Below are 26,714 nucleotides of genomic sequence, written 5' to 3' on the forward strand. Positions count from 1 at the left end.
TTTATTCAGAAGAAAGGTCTACAGGCAGCATGTGCTCTTTGAGACAAAACTGAGACTACAGGCAAAGGGGCTGCTGAAATATTTTAGTGGTGACTTCCCTGGCAGTAAACTGAGCCCTCAGAAATGCAGGCAGCACACTGCTTTTTGCAAGTCTGAACGCTGCTGTTGATTGACTCAGCTTAAGGTTTTTCCCCGATGTTCACTTAGGCAATGTGGTGCTTTTAAGCTGCCATCCCACCCTTAAAAATGACGACTGCCCAACACAAAGCACTTAGCTCAAATTAGGTAACTCACATCCAGCGCAGGGGTAGAGAGCAGAACGTGTGTGGACTGGGCAACATCAGCAGCATGGAGGCTGTTGTGGTAAGCTACATCTGAATGGTAGTGGTCTTCTAGTGTCATCATGTATGTTACAAAAGTGTCTGATGAGATCTTGAACGTTTTCAGTAGATCTCGCTCCTGTATAGTAAATGGAACCAGCATACAGGTATATATCAAATAAGGACGTCATAGTATAGAGGTCAACAAAACAGAAAGCAATTAGAAACTAAAATAGTGTTGTAAAAGAAGAGCAAATTCGATCAGAACAATCACACACCTGAAATATAGCGTACATAATGCAGGTAAGCGGCCTGTTGTGGGAGTATCTTGCAACGTTAAATATGTTGAGACCCCACTTATTCAGATCTTCCAGTTCCTTTCAAAAGGACAAAAAGAGAACAGCTGCAATATTTTTCAAGACAATTCTGCATTTTTCACTTCCACCATATTTTTTACATTTTCCAAAAGTTTAAAAATGCACAAATTCAATCTTCGTTATGGTAATTATGTAACCAGTGCATGAATATAAGCACTTAATAAAGTACACGAACACAGAGTAACTGAGAAGGGCTGATGCCAAAGCACTTGAACAAGGAGAAGACATTTCTCTGTGTGCCTGGGGAATTATTTATGGTGTGCATTTCCAGGCAGCAAGAAGAAATGCCCTGGCAGAGACAAAGGCCCCGTAGCTATTTTGCTGAACGTAGTCCTGTGTTTGATAATTGCTCCCCTCAGCCTTCATCCCATTTTTTTTTATTATTATTTTAGGCATGTTTGCAAGGAATTCATGAACATAGAATATGCTGTTAGGTCCTGGTACCATTAATTACAGCATTTGTAATGACCATATCACTTTAGGGATACCAATTCCAGTTTTATACCAGTTCCAGGCATAATACTGATTCTAGCAGAACCACAAGAATCTGTCATACCTTGGCCAAATGGTCTTCCTTCTCTGTTTTTACACCAAACCGTGAAATGCTGGTGTTATTTAAGCTTGAACTATGCATTAATTTTTTCACTCCACTGATCTGTGTCATGAGCTGCTGTTTTTTCTTCTTCTCTCTGTCTTTCTGGGTGGGAGAAGGAATCTCCACATCATTCTGCTTGTCTGTAACAAATAAAGGTGAAATGAGTCAATATCATTTGCAGTGTAAGCACTCATCACGCACCCCAAAAATAGCTTTACTGATTGAGTGGCTCTGCACACCAATGTGCACAAACCCACGTGTTTTTGCAGGAGGCCTTCACTAATTTTGGGACCAAACTCAACCAAAATCAAAGCAAAGCAGTCACATAACCTCTGTTTGGCCCCTGCAAGACTGCAACTTCCCACAGAGCCCTGCTGGGACACAAAGCCCCAGGCTGCTTTCATCACAGCCATTTTCAAGCTCCATAGCTTGAGGACATAGCACATGTCCAGGAACTAGCTGGGCCTGAGGGGCACCAGGTTCAGCTTACTGTTCGATCTCAATTAAATTTTATTACCTATTTTCAGGAAAATAAAATATATATTCACATAACACATTTTTCCTCAATAAAGTACAAAAGCATGTATTTTCACATTCACTCTGCTGACACTTACTAGGGCTAAACCCATCTCCATATACCCACTCTTAAAACACCAACCCAATAACAAATTCACCCAGTAAATCTATGATCTAGTAAAGGTTTGCTCTTTACAAATATGTATAGAATAATACACAATGCATGGGCCATATTTCTACTGTCATGCTCAGAGACAGAAACAATATTAATGCACATTAAGTAGGCACCTAGTGGGCACAAACTTGACCGTGGAGATGTGCTTAATTAATCCGTTCACATATGCTATTTACTGCCTTTCCAACTGATTTGTTTCCTGCATTATAAAGGTGGTACAGTGGCTCATCTCATTACTTTCATACTAACCATTTTTTCATGAACTTTTAGGAAAGGCTATTAAGTTCTCCTTGCACCTTTTCATTTCTGAGGACCTCTGGAGGGATGACATCTAGGCATTAGTTATTTTTGCCTTGGCTTAACTAAAAGATGTCTAAAATAAGAACAACCAGTGTGTCTGCAACACCGCCATTAAGAAGGAAGCCATTATTCACAGCAACAGTCGAGCTAACTTCAATGGGTGCTTCCCTTGTGTGCTTTCACTGAACAACAGAAGGGCTTTCCTCTACATAATCTTCTTAGCAATGACTAACACACTAAGGCGGCATAAAACAGGCATTCTCGAACAGAAATCTCTGATTTGTTAAATCACGTCCCCACGGTGGTGGCTTCTGCACCACCCCTCCTCGCCCCTTATGACAGGGCACGTGCTGAATGGCCATCATGATCTTGTCCATTAACATGACATAGCCAATGATCAAACCACCATTTTTCATCTTTGTCCTTCATAAAGATAGCGTCCTTGCTCTCATCCACCAAATGGTGGCTGCAGGACTGGACCCTCTTCAGAGGACATCCCTTCTTGGTGCCTTTCCCATCTCATTTAATAAAGTCAAGCTCATTGAATAAAGTCATGTGATCTGGTTTCAACATCTCTAAGCTATCTCCATCTAACAAACACCATTTGGAGATAAATGAATGTCCTATCCACATAATTCCTTGTTTGTTCAACTTCTTTAGTTGTAGTTTTGTGTGTTCATTTAGTTGTAGTTTTGTGTGTTCATTTAATCTTAAACCAAATTTTGGGGGCAGGAATGTAATTTATACAAATGTAACAGCATGACTTCCTAAAAAAGCTTTAAGATCCTTTTAAAAGCTCTACTCATTTCTTTTTAATAAGAGCAATCAAGTTGCAATCTGGCCCAATCTGGAGAGCCTGCATCACTCAGCAGTAACATAGCCTTAAGTGGTTGTGTTGAGTGGCCCTCATATAGCCACAAAACAGCGAGGATGTCACCATTACAGAATATGTGAGAAGCAGCAGAATAGGAATGACAAGACCACTGACAAGATGTGCTAAGGAAATGCAGTTACCTGACCCAGCCTGAGTACGGGGAATAATACAGCCCCATTAGCACCAGCAGCGTCCCCAGCTAATTAGCCCCTGCTGAGATACAGGTTCCACTAAAACTGAATGTATGTGTGGCTTATTAGGTTTATATTAGTTCCACAGTATCAAGCTACACTGGATATGTCTGCTGCAGCACATCCCGCTCCACAGAAATATGCCTACTGGCAAGAGCTGATGAACAACAAACTCTCTGGAAATGCCACAGTGGTCATGCTCCCCAGCATGCTGTGTACGCTCCAGGCTCTCCAGCTGAAGAAGTGGCCTGCTGGCTGGCAGCTAAGCAGTCTTGTTTCTATTCCCTCTATTAATTCACGTTCTGGATGTCATGATTAACCTGAGCGATAAGTCAGGGCCAACTGATTCCCACAAAGCAGCTACAGACTTATACGGATTATTAATGATGTGATGTGTCCTAAATGCACACAGCAGTTCCAGTTGCAACTGGCTACCGAAATCACTTTAAAATCCCTTAATGGAAATAATTGTGTGTCATACAGTGAATGCATTCTGGGGCTTCTTAACCACAGGGTATGAGTCCCCAAACAAGCTCTGGCATCCCACATACACTCAGTGTTTGAAGCTGTGGAACTCAGTTATGTATATGAGGGTCCTGTGCTAAGCTTCGTTTTATATGCAAATGGTCACAAATTCTAAGCTGCCTGAAAACACAGAAAATTATTTTTCATAACAAATATATTCTGTTAACACAAGGCTTCATCATTCACATTGGTAGTCCTATGAGCTCCAACAAAACTAATGAAATGCAGAATATTCTCACTTTATTCTGGCTTCCAGTGCAAAATGAGCAAATGCACACTAAGTAATACACAAAATATTTGGGCTGAACCTACTTGTCTGCACCTGTTTCTGCACGGTGAAGATGCAGCTGTAAGAGGCAGTAGTTGCAAAGACGAGAGTATGCAGCTGGGCTTGTGTGACTTTGTCCTTTACATAAGGTCAACCCAAAAATCAAATACTGCGTAACGCAGCTACCGATAATTCAATGTAAACAGAAAAATCTTGTGATTTGGAGAAGGAATTCTTCTGTGGACAGACTTATTCAAACACAGTATTATTTTCCTCCCCATACCCACTCTGAAAGTGGAAAATCAAAACATTTAATTAATGCTCTGCCCCAAAGGAAAACCGGGTGCAAGCATTGACTGGTGGGTATCAGGCTGCCATTAATCATTATCTTTGAGACACCTAAAAGCTTGGGATGCAATGCCTTACCCAGGAAAGTGTTGGAAATGTACTCGGACACCTGGTTGCCAGAGCGGCTCATCTCGGAGAGGTGTGTCAGCTCCCGGTTCAGCATCCTCTTGAACTGGGAGGGGAAGAACACATACACAAAGATGGCATTTTTCTGAATGCTGTTCCAAATTAACACACCTCTAACTGTATCACAAGCAAGTCCACAAATAAGACATTAAAAGCAAATTCACGGAGATATCTGGAACAGAGTCAGCGACATATGGTTTCACTTAGATACTGTTTAGCATCATCATGACTAGATATTTCTTTTCAGTATGCTCAAATACAGAATTAATTCCCTCCAAAGATGCATATTAGTTCTTACTGTAACAAATCAGAAGATACTGTTTCAGGTAACGTCTCTAAAAGATCAAATTCTTGTATTTGGTTTGAATTCCACATCCTATATCCTTCTTCTGTTCTGAATTTTATAACTTTGCTCCATTTTGAATTATGCAAGTATAAGACAACTGCATATGTTCAGAATAGAGCAGAGGAGAAATATGCCATAAATCTGAAGATCTGCTTGGATCATTACAGCAAAATGCAGGATTCAAGCATTTGTTCACCCAGATATACCGGCTATGATCCTCCTAATTTTCTAATCACACATTTTTATTGCTGCATCATTTTATCCTGCAACACTGAATTCCCAAAGGGGGGAAAAATTACATACATGTACACCACATGCACAGTACACACATACGTTTATCTATCTCTTGCCATGCAGTACACATAAATAACCATTTAAAAAACATTTTCTCCTTACAGAAAGGAGACAAGACAGCACAACCCCCCCAGTCATTTATAACCCCTCAAGATTTTAAACCCACCTTAATATAACCCCAAGACACAGATAACAAATAGTTTGCTTCAGGCATTTTGGAAAACTCCACACCACCGTCCACAAATCCTCACGAAGAAATCGCTGGTGAAGATAGGAGAGCTTCTCAGGCATACGGACACCCCCCGTCCCCAGTCAATAAAAAAAAGCAGCGTTCATCAAAGCCAGAGATCCCCCAAAGCCCGGCAGTTGCTAATCCCAGACAAAGCCAAGCTTGGCATAGCATCTTTGCAGAGGGCTAAACATGGGTGTACTTGCTCGCAGGAGAGAATAATGAAATCAGGGACTGCACGAAGAAACGAGAACTAATCCAAATGTATTCAGCTAGATGGCTGGAAGCACTTATGAATTATGAATCGCCCTGGTTGCTTAGTTGGCTGAAGGGGGTCCCCACTCCACATCAGCCTCGCTCAGCTGAACTGTACGACAAAAAAATGACGCTGATTTCTGAGGGGTTGCCAGCTTTAGTAATACAGCCATCTTTTTATAAGGAAGATTAAAATGGAGGAAGCTCTGTGCATATTTAAATAAGTCAAAAGCAGGAAGCAGTCTCTTCTTGATTTCTGCTTTTTAAAAATCCTCTTCATTACAGAGACTGAGGATTTTCAAAGCAAGTATTCATGTAACGGCTTTTAAAAGCATTATTTTTTTTTTCACATTTTCAGTATGACTGTAATTTTTTTTACCCTCCCCATGGTAAAGGGCAAAATCTGGCAATGTAGCGAAGTGTACCTTTACAAATCGAAATATTGTCCAGATAAAAGGTATAAACAACCTTAAATCTGTGATGTCAGTCTGTAATCACAATGTAAGATTTTAATAAATTCTTAAAGAATGTACTCACATCCAAATTTCAATATTTATTCACCGATTTTTATTTTAAACTGAAGTGCAATCACTTTATTAGGAAGCTGCAGCTGTCCTAGCATCAAATGAAAGGCACGACACATTCTATCGTGTATGTGATACAGATCACAGCAAGGAACCACCTCTGCCTGCAGCACTCACACTGCTTCAGGATGTCCTTGGTGTAATGCTCTGCAGCAGCCAGGATTCCTAAAATAAAAGTGCAATCTTTGCTCTAAAATTATTTCCTTTCTCCAACTGCCTTGATTAAGCGTTATCAGCCTCGCTCCGCATGACGTCATGAGGCTTCCTCGCGTGCTGTGGGCACAGGGGGGAGCAGCCTGTGCTGCATCGCTCCCCCAGCCTCTGCAGCAAGAGCTGATGGACAGGGAGAGGCAGAGCCTGCACGCAGCCCATGCAGAGCCCACGCAGAGCCTGCAGCTCCTGGCTCGCCCAGGCTGATGGATCAGCACCGAGCATCAGAAATCACACCTCACTGGCCAGCCACAGCTCCAGCCACTACACGGTACCATCCTGATGGGACTTCAACTCAGCCTTTTGGCCGTAAGAACCACAGAGAGCAAAGGAAGCTGTGAACGCGCTTTCTTAGCTCCTTAAATACATGCTCATCAGAGGTGGAAAGCTGATGCCACCTCCCTTTTCCCACATTGCCATCTGCACAAACCAAAGATGGGATGCTATCTGCCCGGAGTCTGCCTCCACCGCCACCTTCTCTTGCAGCAACCTGCCTTGACCTGCAACCAGCAACCTGCTGGTGTGAATGTCACACAGTGAGGCCTCACTTTCCAGTTTAAATACTGCTGTATGGGAAACGGGCAGGAGCGGGACATGAAGGATGCTGGCTGCCCAGGAGGCATCTCACAGCACTGGGGCACAGGCAAAGGCCTTGGCTCACGGAGTCTCCACCAAACTCCAGGCCAACCAAGACAGACAAAAGCCTTTTGAAACTCCTAAGAGAAACCTTAGCAATGGAGAACAAGTGGCACCAAGAATGCAGACTGAGTTAAGAGAAAGCCTGCGGGAACTGAAGAGAGCTCTGACCCTACAATTCCTCACAGTGACGTACTTTTGCTGGTCACAAGCACCAGGCACCAACACGTGAGCACTCCCATGGAGTTACAGTGAAGCACGTGACAAGACATTTCTCTGGATTGAGGACTTTATCTTTACAAGGAAAAAGACCATAATCAGATGATCACACAAACAACTTTGAGGCAACATTGAATCAGTCGGGATTTCTATACAATCACGCCTTTCAGACAAATAATCCCAAGTGGTGGACAAACATTTGAAAAAAATGCCTTTACCTCACAACGGGCTGCATAACGTACAAAGGGCGGCTGCTGCCTTTTCACAGAGGCACAAAGCAATTACATGGCCTCCACAAAGTCACGCAAGCCATCTGCAGCAGAGATGAGGACAGATAAAAGACCTGGGAGTCTCATATCTGATCTTTAACCAGAAATCTGTCCCCTTCATCTCCTCCGACAGCCTTAATCTTGTTCACTTCTCCAGACTTTTAATCAGCAACCTTTTCTAAACGCAGACAGCAGCACTACAGCCCTGCTGAAAGGCCTATTGGTGCCAAACCCAGCGGAGACACCCACGGCGCTATGAGAATACCCACATGCTTTGCAAAGTTTATTGCAATTTACCATCTGAATGATGCTGGCACCTAAGCAGGATTTACTTAATTACACCGTGCTCTTTCAAAAACAACACAGTTCAGCATGGACCAAGGCATGCTGATGGTGCACTCCGGTAATCGTGATGTCTTTGCTGCTCACGGAGGGTATCTGGGATTTTTCCTGAGCTTCCCTTGATGTCAGGATGCTCTGGAGCGACATCGCTCCCTCTGAACTGCTTTGCCATTTGCCTGTGGCACCTGCAGGAAGAATGCATGCTGTGGCCTCTCTGCACAGATCAATGACTGATGTCATGTGCAAACCTCTGTAACGATCCCTTCGTTAAATCAATTTGACAGCAAAGGGTAAAACAAACAGATTGCACACTAGCAATGAGAAAATACCAACTGCTCTGCCATTAAGCAAACAGAAGTGTTGCTGCTTTAAAGAGGTCGTGCATGAGGGCAGCACGGCCCTCAGTAATTACGATAATGCCCATCAGCAACATGTGGATGTATGCTGTTATTTCCATAATTAATAACTATGTCAGTGCCTTTTACAAAGGAAAAAAGCACTGCTAACCTTGCTGTACAGAGGGGAACTGAGGCACACATAAGGAGATGCATGTGCGCACTCGAGGACATACGTGGGAGGGAATGCCCAAACTGATTAGAGGTGTTTGTCTCCCTTTTAAAGAGGCAAAATCACGAAATGGGCTGGGGACTCTTCTCCCCACCCCAAGCTCTGACCACAGGACCATGCAATTAACACACTCAACCGACAAAGAATGTGCGAATAATGAAAGGAAGATGAAGCTCCAAATGAAATTTTTAATACGCATGGAGATACAGCTGACCCTCCCAGCAAGTCACAGAGGTCTAAAACCATCTGGAGGGTTGTGTGAGAAAAAGCCATCTCATCGCATGGAGTTTTCCTGTTTTGCATGCTCTGAAGTAACTGCAGAAGTCATCTGAACTAAATTAAGTCTCCCAGAAATTGAATCATTCTTTGATTACCAGCAGTGACCATTTTTCGTGTATTCTCTGGTAGAGGGAATCACATTTTCTTTCCAGCTTTCCAGTTGTGCGTGTGGTAATTTCCTTGATTACCATCGGGAAAGTTCACTCACAGTTCCTCTCCTGGCTGCCCAAGCCACATGCTTGCTGCTCACATATTCTCCACATTATTTGCTTCTACTTCTTCAGCTGCAGCGCGGGGCTGGTGCCAGCCCTGGCGCAAGGCTCTGCAAGGACACAACCATGGAGCCCATGTGGGCGCATGGGAGGGCAGTGGCACTGACACCAAGAGCATGACAGCTCCTTCAACCACTCAGCACCAGTCCTTCACCTGACCCAAACTAAACGCTCTGCAAGTGAAGCTTGCTTGCCTTTATTTTTGTGCGAAGGAAGAAAATGTGGCCTAATTTATGACAGTAATTGCCAGATTTACGAGCCCAAGCACATGGGGAGCATCCTGGCTCCAGGGCCACTGTGTGCAATGAGGGATGGAGCCCTGGGCGATATTGCCATGACACTGGAAATTTCCCCAGTGCTTCAGTGTGGAAAATCCCACCTTTCTGGCTCTTTACGGAAGAAACTACTCTCTTCCTTTCCTAGGAAGGTTAAGGAGCATCACACAGTTCTTGGCCTTTCCAGCCCCACACTAGCTCCAGTGACAGTCCTGTTGTTATTCCTGTTCCTACTCCCCTTTGGAGTACAGTATCAGAAGTGTTCCTGATGCTTTACAGGGAGAATAAAGCATGTATCTGCTGCTGATGTAAATCCTTTGAAGTCGATTTATACCAGCTGAGGTTCCCTGAGGCCGAGTCTTTATGCAAAGAGCCTGCTTAAAAAAAGTTTTAGTCATTTGCAGGAGCTGAGGGCAATTTCAACATAAAAGAGCTGCTGAGACGCTGCAGGGCTCCAGCCTGGAGTACGTATGGAGAGCGGGGTCCCACCCCACACTTTGATGGGGGAATCTCAGTGCAGATCTCCAGTGTGTAAAAATGTTTATAAACTCTGTTCCTGGCGACCCACCCTTCTGACGCAAACATTACATCCCTCCCTCTTCCACCGCTCCTAGAAATCCCCAGAACAAAAGGATTTGTGGTACGAGGGTTACTTTTTGCCTTTGATTTCAAGCAAAGGCAGCCGGGCTGAATCCTTCTCAGCTTAATTGCCCAGATAAATGACTTCAGTTTCAGAGGCACAATTAAGCTTTGATGTAACTCCATTCATTTCAACAGCTCTTCTCCTGGGAATAATTGGACACCCAGCACCGGGAGCTGGGAAGAGCCGAGAAGAGCTGACACTCACCTGCCCGTGTGACAGAGCAGGAACGAGAGTCCAGACGGAAATTATTTACACACAGGAGGGAAATTACTCATCCGTGCATACAGCAACCAGGTCAAACAGTAAACGTGTAATGCTTTTGTCTGGACCTCTGGTTGCCCAAAGGGAATGGATGTGACATTCGTGCACGACTGCAGATTTTAAAAAGAGATGAGATTCATCTCATTGCTTGAGAAGCTGGAAGAAATATTTGTAAATCCTTAGCTCTCTGTTCCTGACGTGGGTGCCTCGTTCCTGCACTGCACAGAGATGCCTAACCCTGAAGCAGACAAAACTCCCAGAGTGAGGATTTTTCCTCAGCACAAGGTGTGCCACGTGCGCCCCAGGACAGTAGTGGTTACCAGACCTGGACACTCCCTGCTGGCTCCTGAGACGCGCAGGGAAGCAGATCTCTGGCACACAATCACCTTATAACTTGCGAAAGGTAATTTTTCATTACTCTTGGTTTTTTTCCCCAAAGTATATTTTGAAAACCTCCGATTTTGCAGGGCTGGGTAATTCCATTTGCTGATTTCTTAAAAAGTTTGCAAGTCAAAAGAGTTAAAATGCTCTGATTTACAGAAGCAGTCACATCATCCTTTATCTCTGCTTTCCTGATGTTATATCACTTGCAAAAAGGATTGCATCAAACAAATTTGCCGCTGTCCTTGTTATGTCACAATTTCTATCAATTTTCTTTTTTCAAGCACTCATGTGAAGGATGACTGGAAGGTGCATTTAAATGTTTAAAGAAAAAATCAGCCCATTTCACACTGATCTGTACCAAAGGAGAAAGTTTTCAGCCATATTTCAGTGCCTGGAGAAAAGTGGAATGGTTGCAGTCAACCATTAGTCATTAAAAAAAATCATATGCTTTTGCAACTCTTTCTAGTTCTTGTTTCCTGAAACAATATACTTTTTAATGCACTAGAAACTATTTTTAATGACATACAAAGTACTATTTGTTTTTTTTTTAGTTTTTTTTGTTTTCCCTTCAGCTTATTTTTTAAACCATAAAGTAAACACGCGGTTATGAAATCTCCAATTTCACATCAAAGAAGAGTTGATTTATATATACGTTCAAAGGAAGACTTTAAAGGAGTAGCATCATGACCAACTTGTTGGCGTTGTGTTATTAGAATAATTTAAAAATCCACAATGTAAATGTTGATAAATAAATAGCATGTTGCCGTAAATCAGCATGTGGCTGCTCATGAAAGCAGTAACATCTATCTGATGTAGACAGAACAATATTCAGATTCTACCTGTAAAGTTTAGCATTTCTAAAAGCAGCAGAACCCTCCCTTGCGTGGGACAAGTTTACGCAACACGGGGCTTAAAAAAAGTGATGAAGTGGAACCTGAAGCATAAGTGTTATCACCCCATACATTTCCAGCTCATTTCCAGACAAATGAGACTTGCAATATGCAAATGGCATTAAAATGCTGGAAAGGAAAAACCCCCTATAGGATCCTGCCCAAGGAAAGCACTGTGCATTAGCTCTGCTTGGAAACGATACTGAATTTCCTTGTTTAAATGCAGGCTTGGGGCATGTTACTCACTTGCTAGGAACTGGTAAAGCAGAAGACACCCCCTCACACACACATCCACCCGGTGTTGGGGAATTGGTAAGGTCATGGAGAAACCACTCCATTTACTTCCTGAAGATGAATGTGTCATGTGTTTATAAGATGGGCCCATCTGAGTTTTTGTTGGCACACGGAGAAAATGCATGCCATACCCTGCAGGGCCAAATCTGCTCGCCACCTCCTTGGTTGGGGCAGTCCTGCAGCATCTACTGCAGATGAGTTCGAGTCTTGGTGTATTCAATATCATTGCGTTTGGTACTAAGCAGCCATCGCTTGAGATTTAAATTTGTTTAGATTGATATGAAATACCAGGACTGAAAGAATTTAAGATTTCACGGTGTGTCATGTGAAAAAGAACATACTGTGAGTCTCCAAGGCTGAAAAAACACAGTAGTGGGGTATGGCCCAGTCTGCAGCCTGAACTGAAGCTTTGGGTTCCTTTGGAAGAGGCTTGGGTCAGTTCTTGCTTCATCCAAAATTATGTACTTGAGAATAGATCTCTTCTAGCCAATTAATACATGAAATTATACCTGGAGTCTACACATCAGCCTATTCTATTTTGCATGAATATCCTTATTGGTAAGTACCAAACCGCACCCAGTATGAACTCTCAACGAGACAGAGGCTCAGCAGTGACCCCCTGGGAACTGCACCCTCTCTCCCATCACTGAAAGCTGTGTTTTAGAACATAAAACAAATGACTGTAAGCAAGAAGGATCACACAAATCGCACATTACAGGCAAGGGGTAGGTTCTGAGACTAGCACCATCATTTCCAGAGCGGCCCAGTGCAGCATAGTGAGCATTCATACCAGTTTTTCAACCCAGCGCTGCTTTTAGTCTCTGCTCAAATGAGAGGTGAGTCAATAAAACCAGAAACAAGCAAAAAACACTTGTTCTGCAAAATCATTTTTATAGAGTTTTACCAGGTGGAAAAATGTTTGTCGTGTTAACCGCAGAAGGAAAATCAGGAAGAAGAGATGATGAGTACCAGCCCAAGCTGAAGGCTAGGAAGCAACAACAGCAAAATTAAAACCTACAGCAGCTTGTTTGTTGACATAAAGTTGATTAAAGAAAGACCTGATGCAGCTGACAGCATCTGTGGCCTAAAGAGCAGATACAGCTCCAGAAGGCTGCAGATCTCAGACCAAAATCTTCTGTCAGTCACGCCCGTGCAAACCGCACTGATGAAGCCTTGAGTGCCAAAGGAAGCCAAACAACTACGTAAAAGGAGCCCACAAACCAGAGAGCCTTCCCAACCGCTCGTCGTTGCCAGGGCAGGCAGAGCAGGCAGAGGCATCCCTACTCCTGCGGGGCTCAGGGCTGAACCATGAGGTGCTGGACATTCAGATGAAATGTGCCTGCATTATATTCTCAACGTCCTGCAAAATAAAACCTGAGAGGGAAGTGCATTTGTCATTTAACAAGAGCGTAATACAATTAAACATGGGATTTTGTTAATCGTATGAAGCAGCAATTTAAATTTAATTTAGAGACAGACTATGCAGACACCATTTAGGCAAATGCAGCTGGGGTTTTGGCTGAGTAGGAGAACAGGCTGTGAAAAATTCAAATAACTTTGTGCCCCGAGATGACTTTTCCAAGATGCCCATAATGAGAAAAACTCTGGCAACTTTTAATTGCCAGAAGTCTGTTTGCTTCAGAAAACACAGGATAAAGAGTAAGTCCTGTGGAAGAAGCCAATGTAGCTCGGCAGTACAGCATTCCCCCCTAAGAAAGTGTTGCAATTGGTCCTGCTGAAAACAAAATGTACCTAATGCAAGTACCACAACCATAGGGAACACACTAATTAATGTAAATATATTTAAATGAAAAATCCTTCTCACATAGAGATAGGCAAATAATTTGCAGAATAATTTTTATGCAGCATTTGCCCAGCTGTGCTAAACCAGCAGCAAGGTGAGGCACTTCTTGTTTGCTTGCTTTAAAGACAGAGCAAAGGCTTTAATCAGAGGAATCTCTCCCTCTAAGAGCTCTGACTGATGAGCCTTCAAACCAATACACCTCCACAACATGTTTTGGCTTTGATAACACAACATCTTTCAATTAAGTTTCACTTAGTGCAAATATTTTGCCCCACTAAAAGCAGTTGCTCTATGCCTGGGTAAAAAACCGAGGCATTTGGAGTCAGACTGTGGAAACTGGCCTGGTCCACAAACTAAGGGTCTGGATTAGGACTGCTCCGAGGATTAAATTCCACTTCGAAATCCTTCACAGCCCACTCCCATCCTAAGTGATGCTTCTCCTTCAAGATTTCATGCAACTACAGCAAGCTCACTTCCCTTCCAGAGAGGTCACTGCTCTGAACAGTTAGTCACTCTCTAGTCCTGCCCTCACATCATGATTCATTTTGAACCTGCCTTTGAGCTATTATTTATTTAAGACCCACCCTAACGCATTATAACACAAAAGCCTCAGAATGCACAACTTTAAAACCCACCACATCCAAGTAAAGCAGAAATGTTTAAAGGACAGGCTAGAACGTCCTGGGCACCCTCATGTACCAGAGGATGGGAGCTCCCCAGGAAGGCTCCTGGGAAGATAGGTTTGAACCAAAATTAAACCCCTGAAGTCTTCATCTGTGCTGTGGCTACCTGGATGTGCACCACCAGCACATATGGTGTGGTGCTCTGGGATCACCATCATCTAGGCGTTTCCTACCCGTTTACCACAGCAGTCTGAGACACCCACCACTTAAAGTCACTTTGCTCTAGGAGGGATTTCCAGCAGTGGCGCTGGCTCCTAATATTGTACTGGCAATTTTCACAGACAATAGTGCAGCTATCCAATATTTCTTTTTCTAAATACTTGAATCAGTTTAACTAAGATATCTGGAACTGAGAGCCCAGAGGTCTTGCAAGACCAAATATTAGATTGTTTAATAAGCCCATAGACATATCGCCCCACTATTCCATCTCACTCTCAGGACATATTTGATATAATCAGAATGACGTATTTTAGAGGCCAGAGAGCAAGGGAATAGGAATGGGATAGATATGGAGACAGCTACCCTGAAAGCCCATTTATGATAGTGTCACAAACTGATACACAAATGACTCGGACCCAGCTCCCCATGCTCTGAACACCCATGAGGGGTTTCACAGTCTGGGCCAGAGCCACCATCCAGAGCTGGCTGTTTCTCACCCAGCAGGTCTCACTGGAACCTCACGTTCACCACTCCCTGTTGAAAAACCTAGAACGCACACCACACCGACCTTTACCTTAAGAAATACGGTACTCTGTCCTCTAGAACAACAACATCCTTAAATAAAATGTCATTAGATAAATGAAAGATCATGTGCATATTCCCAACCTCAGGTATCAACAGCTCCTGCCGCAGTTCTCATCGAGCATAACGATCGCCTAGTGTCCTGTTCTGCAGACAGCAGCTGTACGTCCAAGAAACAGTTAAGCGCCACGGAGCATGCCAACAACATCAAACCCGACACAGGCAACGTGCGCGCATTAGGGCTCTGCAGGGACCAGCTCTGCAGCGATTGCTGCGGAGCAATGCCAGGGGCTGCTCCAACCAGCCCAACACACTCTGGAGTGCTCTCCCAAACACTTGGTCGTAGATCCTCGTTTCCGCAATGCAAGTCCCCGGGCGAGGGGAATACCGGTGTGCAGCTGGGGAACCGCGTGTCGAGCTCAGTGATTCATCCCAGCTTGTAAAAACAGGAGACGTGGAAGTCTCTTTGTCTTGCTGGCTGCTGCACAAGCGAACAAGACTCTCTTTGTGCAGTGCTCGGCTATTTTAAAGCATATTAAACAAAGGAAGTTACAGCAAAAGCAAGTGAAAGACTAAACAGCTCGGCACCACATAAGGGAAACATCACGTACGAAGAGGACAGGGTTTGGGGCTGATGGACTGGCAGGAGACAGGCGGGCAAGCGTGGAGGCTGTGCAGCCCAGCACATACGCTTCTGGCACTCGGCCCATACCACACTCGACCTCCACCACGGACCTCAGGAGTTTACATTAGTGTCCAGATGTTTATTTAGCCACTGCCTCCTGAAAGCTAGGTGCGGCCTTGCTCCTCTTTTCTGACCGAAATGCCTTTTGAAATACAAGCAAAATGAAATCAGTTATGTTTATCTTAGTGTCTTCTGGCTCACAAGCAACCAAGATAGGAGCATGGAGCCCTGCCATGCTGCTGCCCTAAGCCGACAGCTGAAAATGCCCTTGTGTGACAAGATTCAAGTTGCATTATTCAGCACTCTGTAGTAATAGAGATGTCTTTAAGAGTTCAAATAAGAGTTTAAGGAGTTACACTGCAATGTTTGCAGCTGCATGGGCAGCGCTGGCAGGGAAGGGTTCCCCATGGAACAGTCCAAGGACAGAAGTGGTTTTGAAAGTTGCAAGAGCACAAGGCAGGCACCCCTGATAACACCACCTCAGTCTACTTAAACTTAGAATATCCTCACAGAACACAAATGACGTTATCTGCCCATTTAGTTACTTGATGGACTGCAAAAAGCTCTATATAAGACTGGTCTAATTTAAGGAGATGGCAAGGTGCTCCTTAGCTCCATTCAGATAGACCCACTGTACTTGTGATCTGGGCTGTATCCCACAAGGACGGGAATTTAGCTCTTGAGAAATAATGTTTTGTCCACCCCTTATTTCTATGATAACACTGCCCCGTGAAAACTTGCAGCTGGCAAGATGAGAATTTCAGCTGGAAAAAAGACTTGCCCTTTTTTATGATTTGGGGATGCACTGACCATGTTCTCCCCCAAATCCCAAATGCTATATTAGGTAATAGCGCTGAGGGGGTCCTGCGCTTCCGTCTACAGGACAAGCAAGCCTGCAGACAGCTGCCTAATGCCAAATGCAACATTACAGGGTGACCACCAACTGAGGAACTATCCCCTCTTTATCAGCAGGCCCATGACTCACAAATCCTTCTCAGACATAGCAGTTGCCTGAGCTGGAAGATGGACAGAGCAATAAATGCAGAGAAAAAGAATATATATGTTATAATAATATAAACGTGTGGTCTGCTTCTACAGGCAGCACTGAATGTCTATGGAACTCTGTTTCGCCGCAAAGCCGCAGTGCCCTACTCTGCTCATAGCAGCAGATTAGCATAATAGGAGAAAAATAAATGCTCTTCACGTTGGTTGCAACAATCTCTGCAAAAGTAGTAGTTTCCCAGGTGGCTTTGGTCTCTAGTTTAGCAAGTTAAGGGCACTGTGCACGGTCAGTTCTTCAGCAGAAGCCTGCAGCTGGAGCAGCAAGGGACTTGGGCAGGTTTGCAGATCAGGCACTGCTCTGGTAGTGCGTCAGGACTCACGGACACCGACGACAGCACACAGAACTCTGTTCTCTCCGCCAGTTTTACGCCTTATCCCTGCTCATAGGGCTGTAGGGTCCCACTATGCAAGCGGCGCTGCTCCCTTGGCTCACAGTGATGTCAGTGCAATCAGGCTCGTTAGCTCACAGCAAGATTATCTGCTCATTTCCTCGCTTCTCCTGTAATTAACTCACATCTTATAAGCACATGTTTTAACTGACATTTTCTGAAAACCATCAGCTTAGAGCCAGAATGCCATTCTGCATGGCATTTCCCCTCAGTGATTCCTTTGTGGTGCGGAACTTCTGAGAATCACCCTGCGAACACATATGCCAGAGATCCTCCCTCTCTGCCTGCCGTTGTTGCAACTCTGGATTTTCTAAACTACGTCTGTCAGGAAGGAGACAGGAAATTCGAGTCACACTTGCAACAGCTGTGCCATGCCTACTATCAGTCTCAAATGACGTAGTTTGGCTTGGGTGGCGCGGGGCCAGGAACTTAGTGAGAGCGGAGGTCAGGAAGATAGGTCACTGTTTATACTGCTCTTGCACTTGGGAGCATGCTGAGCCTATTTGCTTTCTTCCTATCTATAGTGTTTCTCTTTCCGTTTTTCTTTAATAACGTGGAGCCCAAGCATCCTGTTTTCAAAACATCGGACTGTTTTGCTATTTACTGGTGACAAATTTAAATGCCTTTGACTGAGGTGGACAGCTGAGTGGGATACTTGGTGAAGGGAAAAACCTGACCAAGTAAGGACCGTTGCAGCCTCGTCCTGAAGATGTTTTCATGTCTCCAACCCAACAGCTCCTCAACTATCACTCTGCAGACGGTACGTCTGCCACCAGAACCCGAAAACCACAAACCCCAAAACTAATTTATGTCAGTATTTACTTCTGATGAGGAAAGGAAAGCAAGGTGTGAGGCCATTTCATGCTTTTCTTTCGCAGATGAAAATGATACTGGAAGTTGATCAAAACGTGCAGACATTTCAGAAACTCGTTATGAAAGAACAATGCTTCAGGAACCCTTGCTCAACCCAGCTGTGAGCCATCTGCACACAGAGGGATCACAACTTCTAATTACTACAGTAATCAATTTAGCTAAGCCTTTCACCTTTTTGAGTCCAGATTTGGCACTCGGTGAAAAAAAATTACATCTCAAAATGAAGGGCTTCACTGTCCACAGCAGAGGCACAGCCTTCTCTGCAGCCTAAACCTTTCTCATCTTTCACCCTGGCTTCCTTCAACACAAACTCAGAAAAAAAAAATTATATTCCTTTCTTGAAAGCTCCGTCTGTAAAACTTTTATTGCTTCCTTTGGCTCTGCACGTCGTGGTAATCACTAACAGAGGAGGAAGCTGAAATAACAGGGGATTTCTTTGCTCGACTTTTTCCATAAAAGCAGTTTGTGATTTAACATTTCTGATTTCATTAATTGCCAGTTAGGAAAAAAATAATATCGGGTTTGTGCAGCACAGCTCAGAACTGGGTTTAACCCCAGCATCTGGTGAAAAGCACGGCCGCAGCAGGAACAGCCCTCCTCCACAGAGGGAGCAGGCTCAGGCGGGGACTGACCCGCTCCGCGGTCCAAAGCACGGCTGCAAGCGGGCACAGACCCCATGAGCAGAGAGGGAGCAGGCTCAGACCGCAGGATCCGCTCCATGGTCAAAGGCACAGCCTCCATGCGGAGAGGGAGCAAGCTCAGGCTGAGGCTGCACAGCCCGCCGCATCGGACCACACACGGCTGTAAAGGCTGCCCGAAAGCCCGGGTGCAGGAACTTCGAGAGAAACCCGTCCCGAGGGGCGAAGGCTCTGCCGGCAGCCGAGCCGTGCCCAGGGCAGCGCCTGGCATCGGAGCCTCCCATAAAGCCAGGGCTGGCTCGGGACGATGCCGGAGCGAAACGCATCCGCGATGCTGCGGGACGGGGGCTGGGGAGGGCCAGCAACTGCACCTTCCAAAAGTTGCACGGAGAAGGGCGTTCTGCTCGCTTTCCTCTCCGCTGCCTCTCCGTGTCCTCCCGGGACTCTTCTCTCCCTCCCGCGTTTCTGACTTTTAGCAGATCGTTCTTCTCTTACTTTATCTTAGCACCTTACTCCTCGCAGAACATCTCAAAACTCCCCATTCGCCCACGGCACATTAAAAGCCGAAAAAAGCGGTGCCGGGCGGGGGGCGAGCAGCTCCTCTCGGCTCTCCCTCCCCACGCACCATCCCCGGCTTCGCACCCTCCGCGCGTGCTGCCAAGCGGGGCCGAGCCAGCCCACCACAGGAAAAACAGAATTAAACGCTTACCGAAAGACAAAACGGCAATAAAATAACGCACCACAATGTTTAGTGTTTGCTATCATTACGGACAGACAACAATGAAGATAACAGACTTTTGAAGTGATAATTTGTTAAATGCGGGCGGTTTCACAGCGTTTCTGTTCACATCGGCTCCGAAGAGGCCGGCGCCAACTAAAACTTCTTTTACTTCTCGCGAATGAGGCCGGCGGCAAGAACCGCTCTCCCCACGCCGTCCCGCTGTGCCAGGGAAACCCTCAACTCCTGCCCTGGGAGCAACTTGGAATCGCTCTCCTGTACAGACGCGCAGACGGGACGGGCATCGCGCAGCCGTGCCCCGCATCCCCCCTGCTCCGCATCCCCCCTGTTCCGCAACCCCCATCCCCCCTGCTCCGCATCCCCCATCACCCCTGCTCTGCATCCCGCATCTCACCTTGTTGGATGCCATTTCGCTGACGGAGCGGTAGGTCTGGATGGTCTCCAGCTGATCCAGGCACCAGTCAAGCTCCTCCAGTGTCTCCATGGCCAGCTTCTGGTAGGGCTCCTCTGCGAAGAGGCAGACGGACATGTAGTCGGGCTGGCGCGGCGGCAGCCTCTCCATGCCGGGGCCGCCCGAGCCGGAGGTGCCGCACCGCTCCCTCATCACGCGGCCGCCGCTGCGCTCCCCTGGCCGCCGGGCAGTAAATCCCCGCCCGCCGCCGGCACCCGGCACGGCCCCCGCCCCGGCCCGCCCCCGCCCCGCCCTGGCCCCGCGGCTCGGGGAACCGGGCGCCCCCCGGGCAGGGCCGGGCTGCGGCTCGGGCAGCGCCCGCCGCCCCCGGGATGCTGGTGCCGCGCCAGCCCCGCGCCCCGACACAGCTGGATCCGCGGCGCCAGCAGCCCCGCTCCCAGCCCGGCTGCTGCTGCTCCCCAGCACGCTGCTCTTCAGCCCTGCTAAGTCCTGCTCCAAAAAACCCCGTTTCCCAGCCCTGCTGGGTCCTGCTCCCCAGCATCCTGATTCCAAGCCCTGCCTGGTCCTGCTCCCCAACATCCTGCTCCCCGGCCCTGTCAGGTCCTGCTCCCCAACAGCCCAGCTTCCCAGCACTGCCTTGCCCTCCTCCCCAACACCCTGCTCCTCAGCACTGTCAGATTCTGCTCCCAACATCCTGCTCCCCAACACCCTGCTTCCTAGCCCTGCCAGGTCCTGCTCCTCAACCCCACCTCGTCCTGCTTCTTAAACCCACCAACTCCTGCTCCTTGCCAGCCCTGCTCCCCAACCCCACCTGGTCCTGCTTCCTAATCCTGCCAGCCTCTGCACCCTGCCAGTCCCTGCTCCTCAACCCCAATAGTTCTGCTTCCCAACCTCACTTGGCCCTGCTCACCAATACCACCACCAGCTCTGCTCCCTGACCCGGCCATCCCTGCTCCCCATTAGCCCTGGCTCCCCAACCCTGCTGACCTCTGTTCCTCACCAGCCTTGACCATCAACTACATCAGTCCGCACCCGTCGGTCCTGCTGTCCAGTGCCACCCACCTGTGCTCCCCAGCAAGCCCTACTCCCCACCCCCGCCAGCCCTTGCCCCCACCAAGCTCTGCCTCTTGACCCTACCAGCAGGACAACGTGCTCCTGAGCGGCTCTCAGTGCAAAAGTTAAGGTTTACATAAGCGGATACAGTGAATCATAAAATCTCCCCATGAATGTAAGTGCTTCTCATAATACCAGTGACATATGCTTACCCCATAAATCTGTCAAAGGTAATGGATTCAGCATTTCTGATGCCACTGGCTGAGCAGGTAACAGTGACATCAGAGGTCAGGATTGTTATGATTACACTCAGCAAAGTTTCTACTATATAGCACATATGCTGTCTACACATATGCCCCATACATGCATCTGCCACTGCCTGCCCTGTCAAATGCTTGCTGGGACTGCATGGGGTGTACTCCCCACAGGGCTTCCTCTGCCAACCCTCCACATCCTTGGGGAAAGGAACTGCACCCCCTGCCAGCATCTGCCTTCATAAGGATAGGTCCTCTTCATCATTCACTATATTCACCAAGCAATGCACTTCATTAATGACTATTGTATAGAGATTGTACGTTTGACGTCTGAAGTCACATGGCAGAAAATAGATGCTGCTGAAGAGTAACTTGGCAATGAACTCGCAGGGACCACTTGGCACAGGCACAGTTTAAAGATTCAGTAAATCTGAGTCTTTGTGGCATCGAAAGTTAATGTTTTTTTCTGTGCTCACAGAGCTCCAAACATGGCAAATAATCTCATTCTTGCATACTTCTGTGATACATATATCAAAAAGCAGGTGGAAATAGCCAAAACACACAGAACTTGGGCGTATTTTCCTCTCTAACATGCATATTCTCCATCAAGTATTCATCATGTAAATTAGTTGACCTGGAAAGGCTCAAATTCTTTGTAATAGGAAATACTTGCATTGATAAAACTAACACAGGCTAAATCATGATTTTAGGAACAGGAAAAAAACATCTCCTCAGATTAAGTAAAGAGGAGCTGACCATACGTTTATATAAAGGACCACACTGTTATTGAACGTGCTCCCCTGCTCTAAGACTTCTCGGGAAGCAGGATGACAGCACACAACCACGGTGCGAGCTGCATGTGCGTTCCTGCAGCAGAAAAAGGAATAGGCTTCCTATGGAACTAGACCCTGATTTAAGCCCTGGGGGGGCTTCCAGCCTTGCCCAGGATCAGGGTTGCAGGGCTTATTGCCCCTGACACCTCACCTCAAGTCCTCACCCCTCAAAGAACCATTAAGGCAATCTAAGACCCAAGAACAGAAACCTACACTTGATGTTCAAGGACTTATTTTCACCACAGCTGACGAAGGGTCCAGGCTATCGCCTTACATTGTAATCAGAGTTTTGTGTAATAAAAGCAAAAAAAAAAAAATACCAGAACAAGGAAAGATGTTATATATTAAGGAGAACAATGTGAATCGGGAAACTTCAGGGCTTAGGTACTGCCAGCTATAAATATTTTAAAATTTTACTTTTAGTTTTTAGAACTTGAGTTAAATGTACAATGAGTGTTTGTAATGTGTTTCAGAATTTTTAGAAGGGTAGGTCCAGGCAGTTGTGTCCAATGCCCCTTCTTTCCCACTGGTGTTTTGCAGCTCTTCAGCTTCATTCTGTGAGGCTTCCTGAAGGAAGGCTGGGGGAATCCCTTCAGGCTGCAGCCTGGTTTCCTCATGTAAATATGCAAGCATTATCACTAACTTAAGCCTTTTCAACAAAAACATTTAAAGGACAATAGATTAACGGTTTAAATGCAGTTGTTTTTGAAAACTTAAAATATCTCTAGTGATTTCAACAGCAAAGATACAGTAAAGTGATAGTAAACATTTCTGCTAAGTACAACCTTCCAGAAAAAAAGGTGAGATCTATTACTGTTGAAAAACTGTTGTGTCCAGCCTAGAAGAAGTGTATTTTCATATAAAAGAACTTGCCTTTTCTTACACGAGGCCTGCACATCTCCACTGCCCACAGCTCCATGGGAAAGATAAATCACTTGCATCCATGGGTAGCTCTCCTTAAATTCTTAGGTGTCTTGGTTTTGACTAATCTAAAGATTTTTTCACTCATTTTGTTAAGGAAATGAGTCTTGTGAAATGAGGCTCCGATGGTGTGCCTCTTTACAGGGTCTGCACGCCCTTCAGCTTCTCCACCTTCCCTGCCCTCCTTCTTCAGTTATTTCTAAACCTCCTGCCAAGTTTTAGCTCCATATGCTCAGCCAGTAGGTACGTCAAAGATACCGCATTTCTACGAGTTTCAAGAAACTAGACTGGCAAGTAGAAGAAAAGACAGTATCCTCCTCGACAGAAGGAAGACAGTCCGAGCACAACCCTTCTCAGAAACTCAGTAACTGTCTTCTAAGCAGCTTTTTAAGTGACCCATTCTGAGACCAATCAATTTCGAAACCCGAACTCATATCAAACTAGCCCTCCTTGGGCACCTGCAACTCTGCTAACTCCCTGACTGTTAACTTTTGACTATTTACAAATAAATAATGAAAGCACCTTGCCATAAATAAGGCTAGATTTGCACAAGGTATTTTTGAAAAACAGCATGTAAAATTAAAATACAAACTCTAAGCCCCTAGTGAAATGTTGTGAGATAGAGAGCTATCCAAAAATAAGTCAGATGTAATGCCAGTTAGAAGTTGATCTTCTACAAATGTAATAACTTTCTGTGGAAATGATCTTAAAAGGGATGTTTTAATAGTTAATAATCTACTGTCTTAATAGTTATTAATAAATGTCTTAATAGTTAATAATCAAGGATACATACACACTAATCACATTTGAATATTTTAAAATTAACAGTATAATTTGATACTGATATGGGGAAACATACTTTATAGCAGAACCCAAGGCAGACCCTCAGAGAAGGAGCAGCTCCTCCCTCCTGACACACTGTGGCACCTTCCACCCTGCTCAGCAGTCCTGCAGCACCAGCCCCTGCAGGTGGCACAACCACGGCTGGCTGTGCCACAGCACGATATACAAAAGGACAAAACGCGCTTGAAAGCCGGGTCCTTCCAGCACCTGCTGGTGATGGTTCAGCACACACACTGCCTGCAGCCGCAGTGTTTGCGAGGTGGCTGTGTGGGGCACAGGAGCGGACTGGAAGTGATGGCAGGGTTAAAATGCCAAGTAGGAGAACAGGGGAACCCTACAAAAGCAGGAGGAAAAGAAAAAGAAGAGACAGAGGAAAAAGATGAAGTGCACTGGGAATCTCTCGCTGAGTGGTGTCTAATGTCACTACAGGGATTCCAGTAAACAGCAAACAGAAGTTTAGCTGCTACGTGCTATGTTCTTTCCCTGAAGCTAATGTGAGCATCCCACTGACATCAGGAGTGCAACACCCTCTGCCAAGAAACGCTTAAACCTTCTCCACTCACAGACTCTGATAACCTTCCTGGTGCGGCTGATGCCCATGGTCACTTACAGAAAGAGTCCTGCAATTTCTGGATATGGTCTCCTGGAACACTACATCTTCAAGTGTATCATGTTTCAGTTTATATTTGGGTGTTGCATAACCAAGCCCTTGCCCATAAAATTATAACCGTCATTTCCGTCTTTTTTTTTCTAGTACCTGAAATAATTTCCAAGACAGAATAAAGAATCAATTAACAAAAGGAGCTTGTTTCATTTTTCAAATATTACACAGTATTTGTGTATGACTCGCGATCCTGACGGCAGTTTAGCAGGAACCAGAGTGACATTTCGTCACAAGACCTGATTTGCTGCCAGTCTATGAGAGGACAGACTGGCTGAGCCTTCAGAAGCAGCACGCCATTTAATTTTTTTCTGTTGGCATTTAGAACACTTAAGTACTTACATGCAATTCATTTATGTGCCAGTATTTTGCAACAACTGCATTTTTGGTGGTTTTTGCCATCTGTTTCTTTCTCATCTCTATAAGATGATGGAACACATAGTATCTCTCACTGAAGAAGTGACTTAGCCCATTTTTAGAAGCTTTTTCCCCTTTACTGACTTGTCTGGGTTATCTTTTCTCATGGTGAGAGCTGATCATGAACATGGACTTGAAGCTTTTCTTCTTGAATACTTGAAAAGTCGTGAAAGGTTTTGGAGATCATCCTCTTTTCTGGGGGTGGCTCAGTGTAAGGGTACGTATGCACTTCATCAGAAGGCCTATGAAGTGTCACAGATGAGAAGGAAGCTTACTACGATGAACTGCTCCCCTACTGACCCCATCTGTACCACGCTTCTCTGCAGCACAGAGCTACAGCCCCTTGTCGCTGCAGGGCTGCGAATACAAGCCCCTCACCACTGGCGGGGATATCTCTGAGCATGAGGCCAATGTTATCTGTAGCTGCAGCCGCGCAGTCTGGTTCCTCTCTCAACCCACAAACTTGCTGTCCCCCATCCTGTTACCCAAACGCGTCTGGCCCCACGAGGCAGCAAAGGTGGTGGTGGGGCAGGGAGCAGAGACCCTAGTCCCCAGGCTGCAGGAGGGAATGGCTGCTTTGCCCTTGACTTACGCAGGGGGTAAATGCAAGTTAGGAAACATTTTGAAAGTAGATCAAACTGCCAAAATTCAAAGTGAGTTTTTCTTTCTCCTGATTCCCTCACAACTCTCTCTTGTCACCCCAATCCCTTTTAAATACATTAAGGCATAGCACACCTTGCTTCTGGCAGCAAGTGTAAAGCCAAAAAAGTTTTAAGAGTGGCCAAAATACCAGATCCTGAACAGATGAGTTAGAAAAGTTGTAGAGGAGTTGCAGTTCCTCTCTTTGCTCAGTAGAATATTGCAGGTGTCAAATAACTCCATTTTCCACGATCTAGCAGGCTAATATTACTAACGGTTAGTGTCTCATGAACAGATTGTCCAATTTCACAGGCGAGAAATATTGAATGCAAACATTTGCAGACATCTTTACAAACTCAGCTCTCCTCAGTTCTTAAGATCAAATTATGGACTGACTATACTGGTAAAAGACTTAATTCCTAATTCTGCAAAGAAAAGGAATAGTTACTTCTAATGGACTGTGACTTTGCTTGTAAACCTTAGGCATGTAGTGTTTAAGATTCAAAAACCCCTAACGGTCTGTATCAAAAAGGGCTGCCGAAAAAATCAAAGAGAAACTTTTACAATGAAAGTTAAAATCGAGGCATTGCAGCTTACAGCAGTCTTCCAAACTTTAACACAGTATAACCTATTCCACATGCGGAGCCACTTGTTTACAGTGCCAGTAAGACATGTCCTGGGTTATTTACTTCTAATTGCATCCTGGCTGCAATAAATTGCAACTATTTATAATTTTAAATTTCTTCAACATTTGAGGCTGTCCTTCCACAAGCACTCTGTGCCCAGTTCTAATCTGCTTTAGGAGCAGCAATTCATCTGAGACATGAGGGATGGCCACCGAGGTCACCAAAGTACCTACTTTCCAGTGATTGCAGCTGATTTAATAAAAAATATTATCACTCTGTCTTAATCTTACCACAACAACAATTCAGACTCAGAATCAAATCTGTTCATTTAAAAGGAAAATTCATAAGAGCAGTTGCTCACTTTTCCTTGGAAAGGCTTTAATATTGGATCTGTTCCCAAATCTAGTACGTACAATGTGGCAATAGGCGAGCCCTGAAATAAATGCTCCCCAAATGTTTAACAAACTGATAAAATTCAACAAAACTTGAAGCAGAAAAACACTCGCAAGAAACAAAAGATTAAAATACTAGCATTAGAGAAGAAAATGCTTCCTAACTTCCGCTAGTGACAGGGAAT

At 45.4% G+C, this 26,714-nt stretch overlaps 1 protein-coding gene across 10 annotated transcripts in view; it reads right to left on the reverse strand.

Moving 5' to 3' along the window:
* The window catches only part of PDE4B (phosphodiesterase 4B), a 220,749-nt gene that overhangs the window by 7,282 nt on the left and 186,753 nt on the right, over positions 1-26,714 (reverse strand). For 9 of the 10 annotated variants that reach the window (XM_054072467.1, XM_054072466.1, XM_054072468.1 and 6 more), the window contains 5 exons: positions 19,873-19,985; positions 4,568-4,661; positions 1,254-1,432; positions 599-697; positions 295-459 (listed from right to left, as the gene is read on the reverse strand). In XM_054072467.1, the coding sequence (XP_053928442.1) occupies positions 295-459; positions 599-697; positions 1,254-1,432; positions 4,568-4,661; positions 19,873-19,985 (650 nt within the window). Of the gene's footprint in view, positions 1-294; positions 460-598; positions 698-1,253; positions 1,433-4,567; positions 4,662-5,421; positions 5,925-19,872; positions 19,986-26,714 lie in introns of those variants that run through there. The other variant, XM_054072476.1, reaches the window with a different exon arrangement.

The sequence above is a fragment of the Cuculus canorus genome, chromosome 8 (genome assembly GCF_017976375.1).
Source record: "Cuculus canorus isolate bCucCan1 chromosome 8, bCucCan1.pri, whole genome shotgun sequence".
In the NCBI taxonomy this organism is placed as follows: domain Eukaryota; kingdom Metazoa; phylum Chordata; class Aves; order Cuculiformes; family Cuculidae; genus Cuculus; species Cuculus canorus.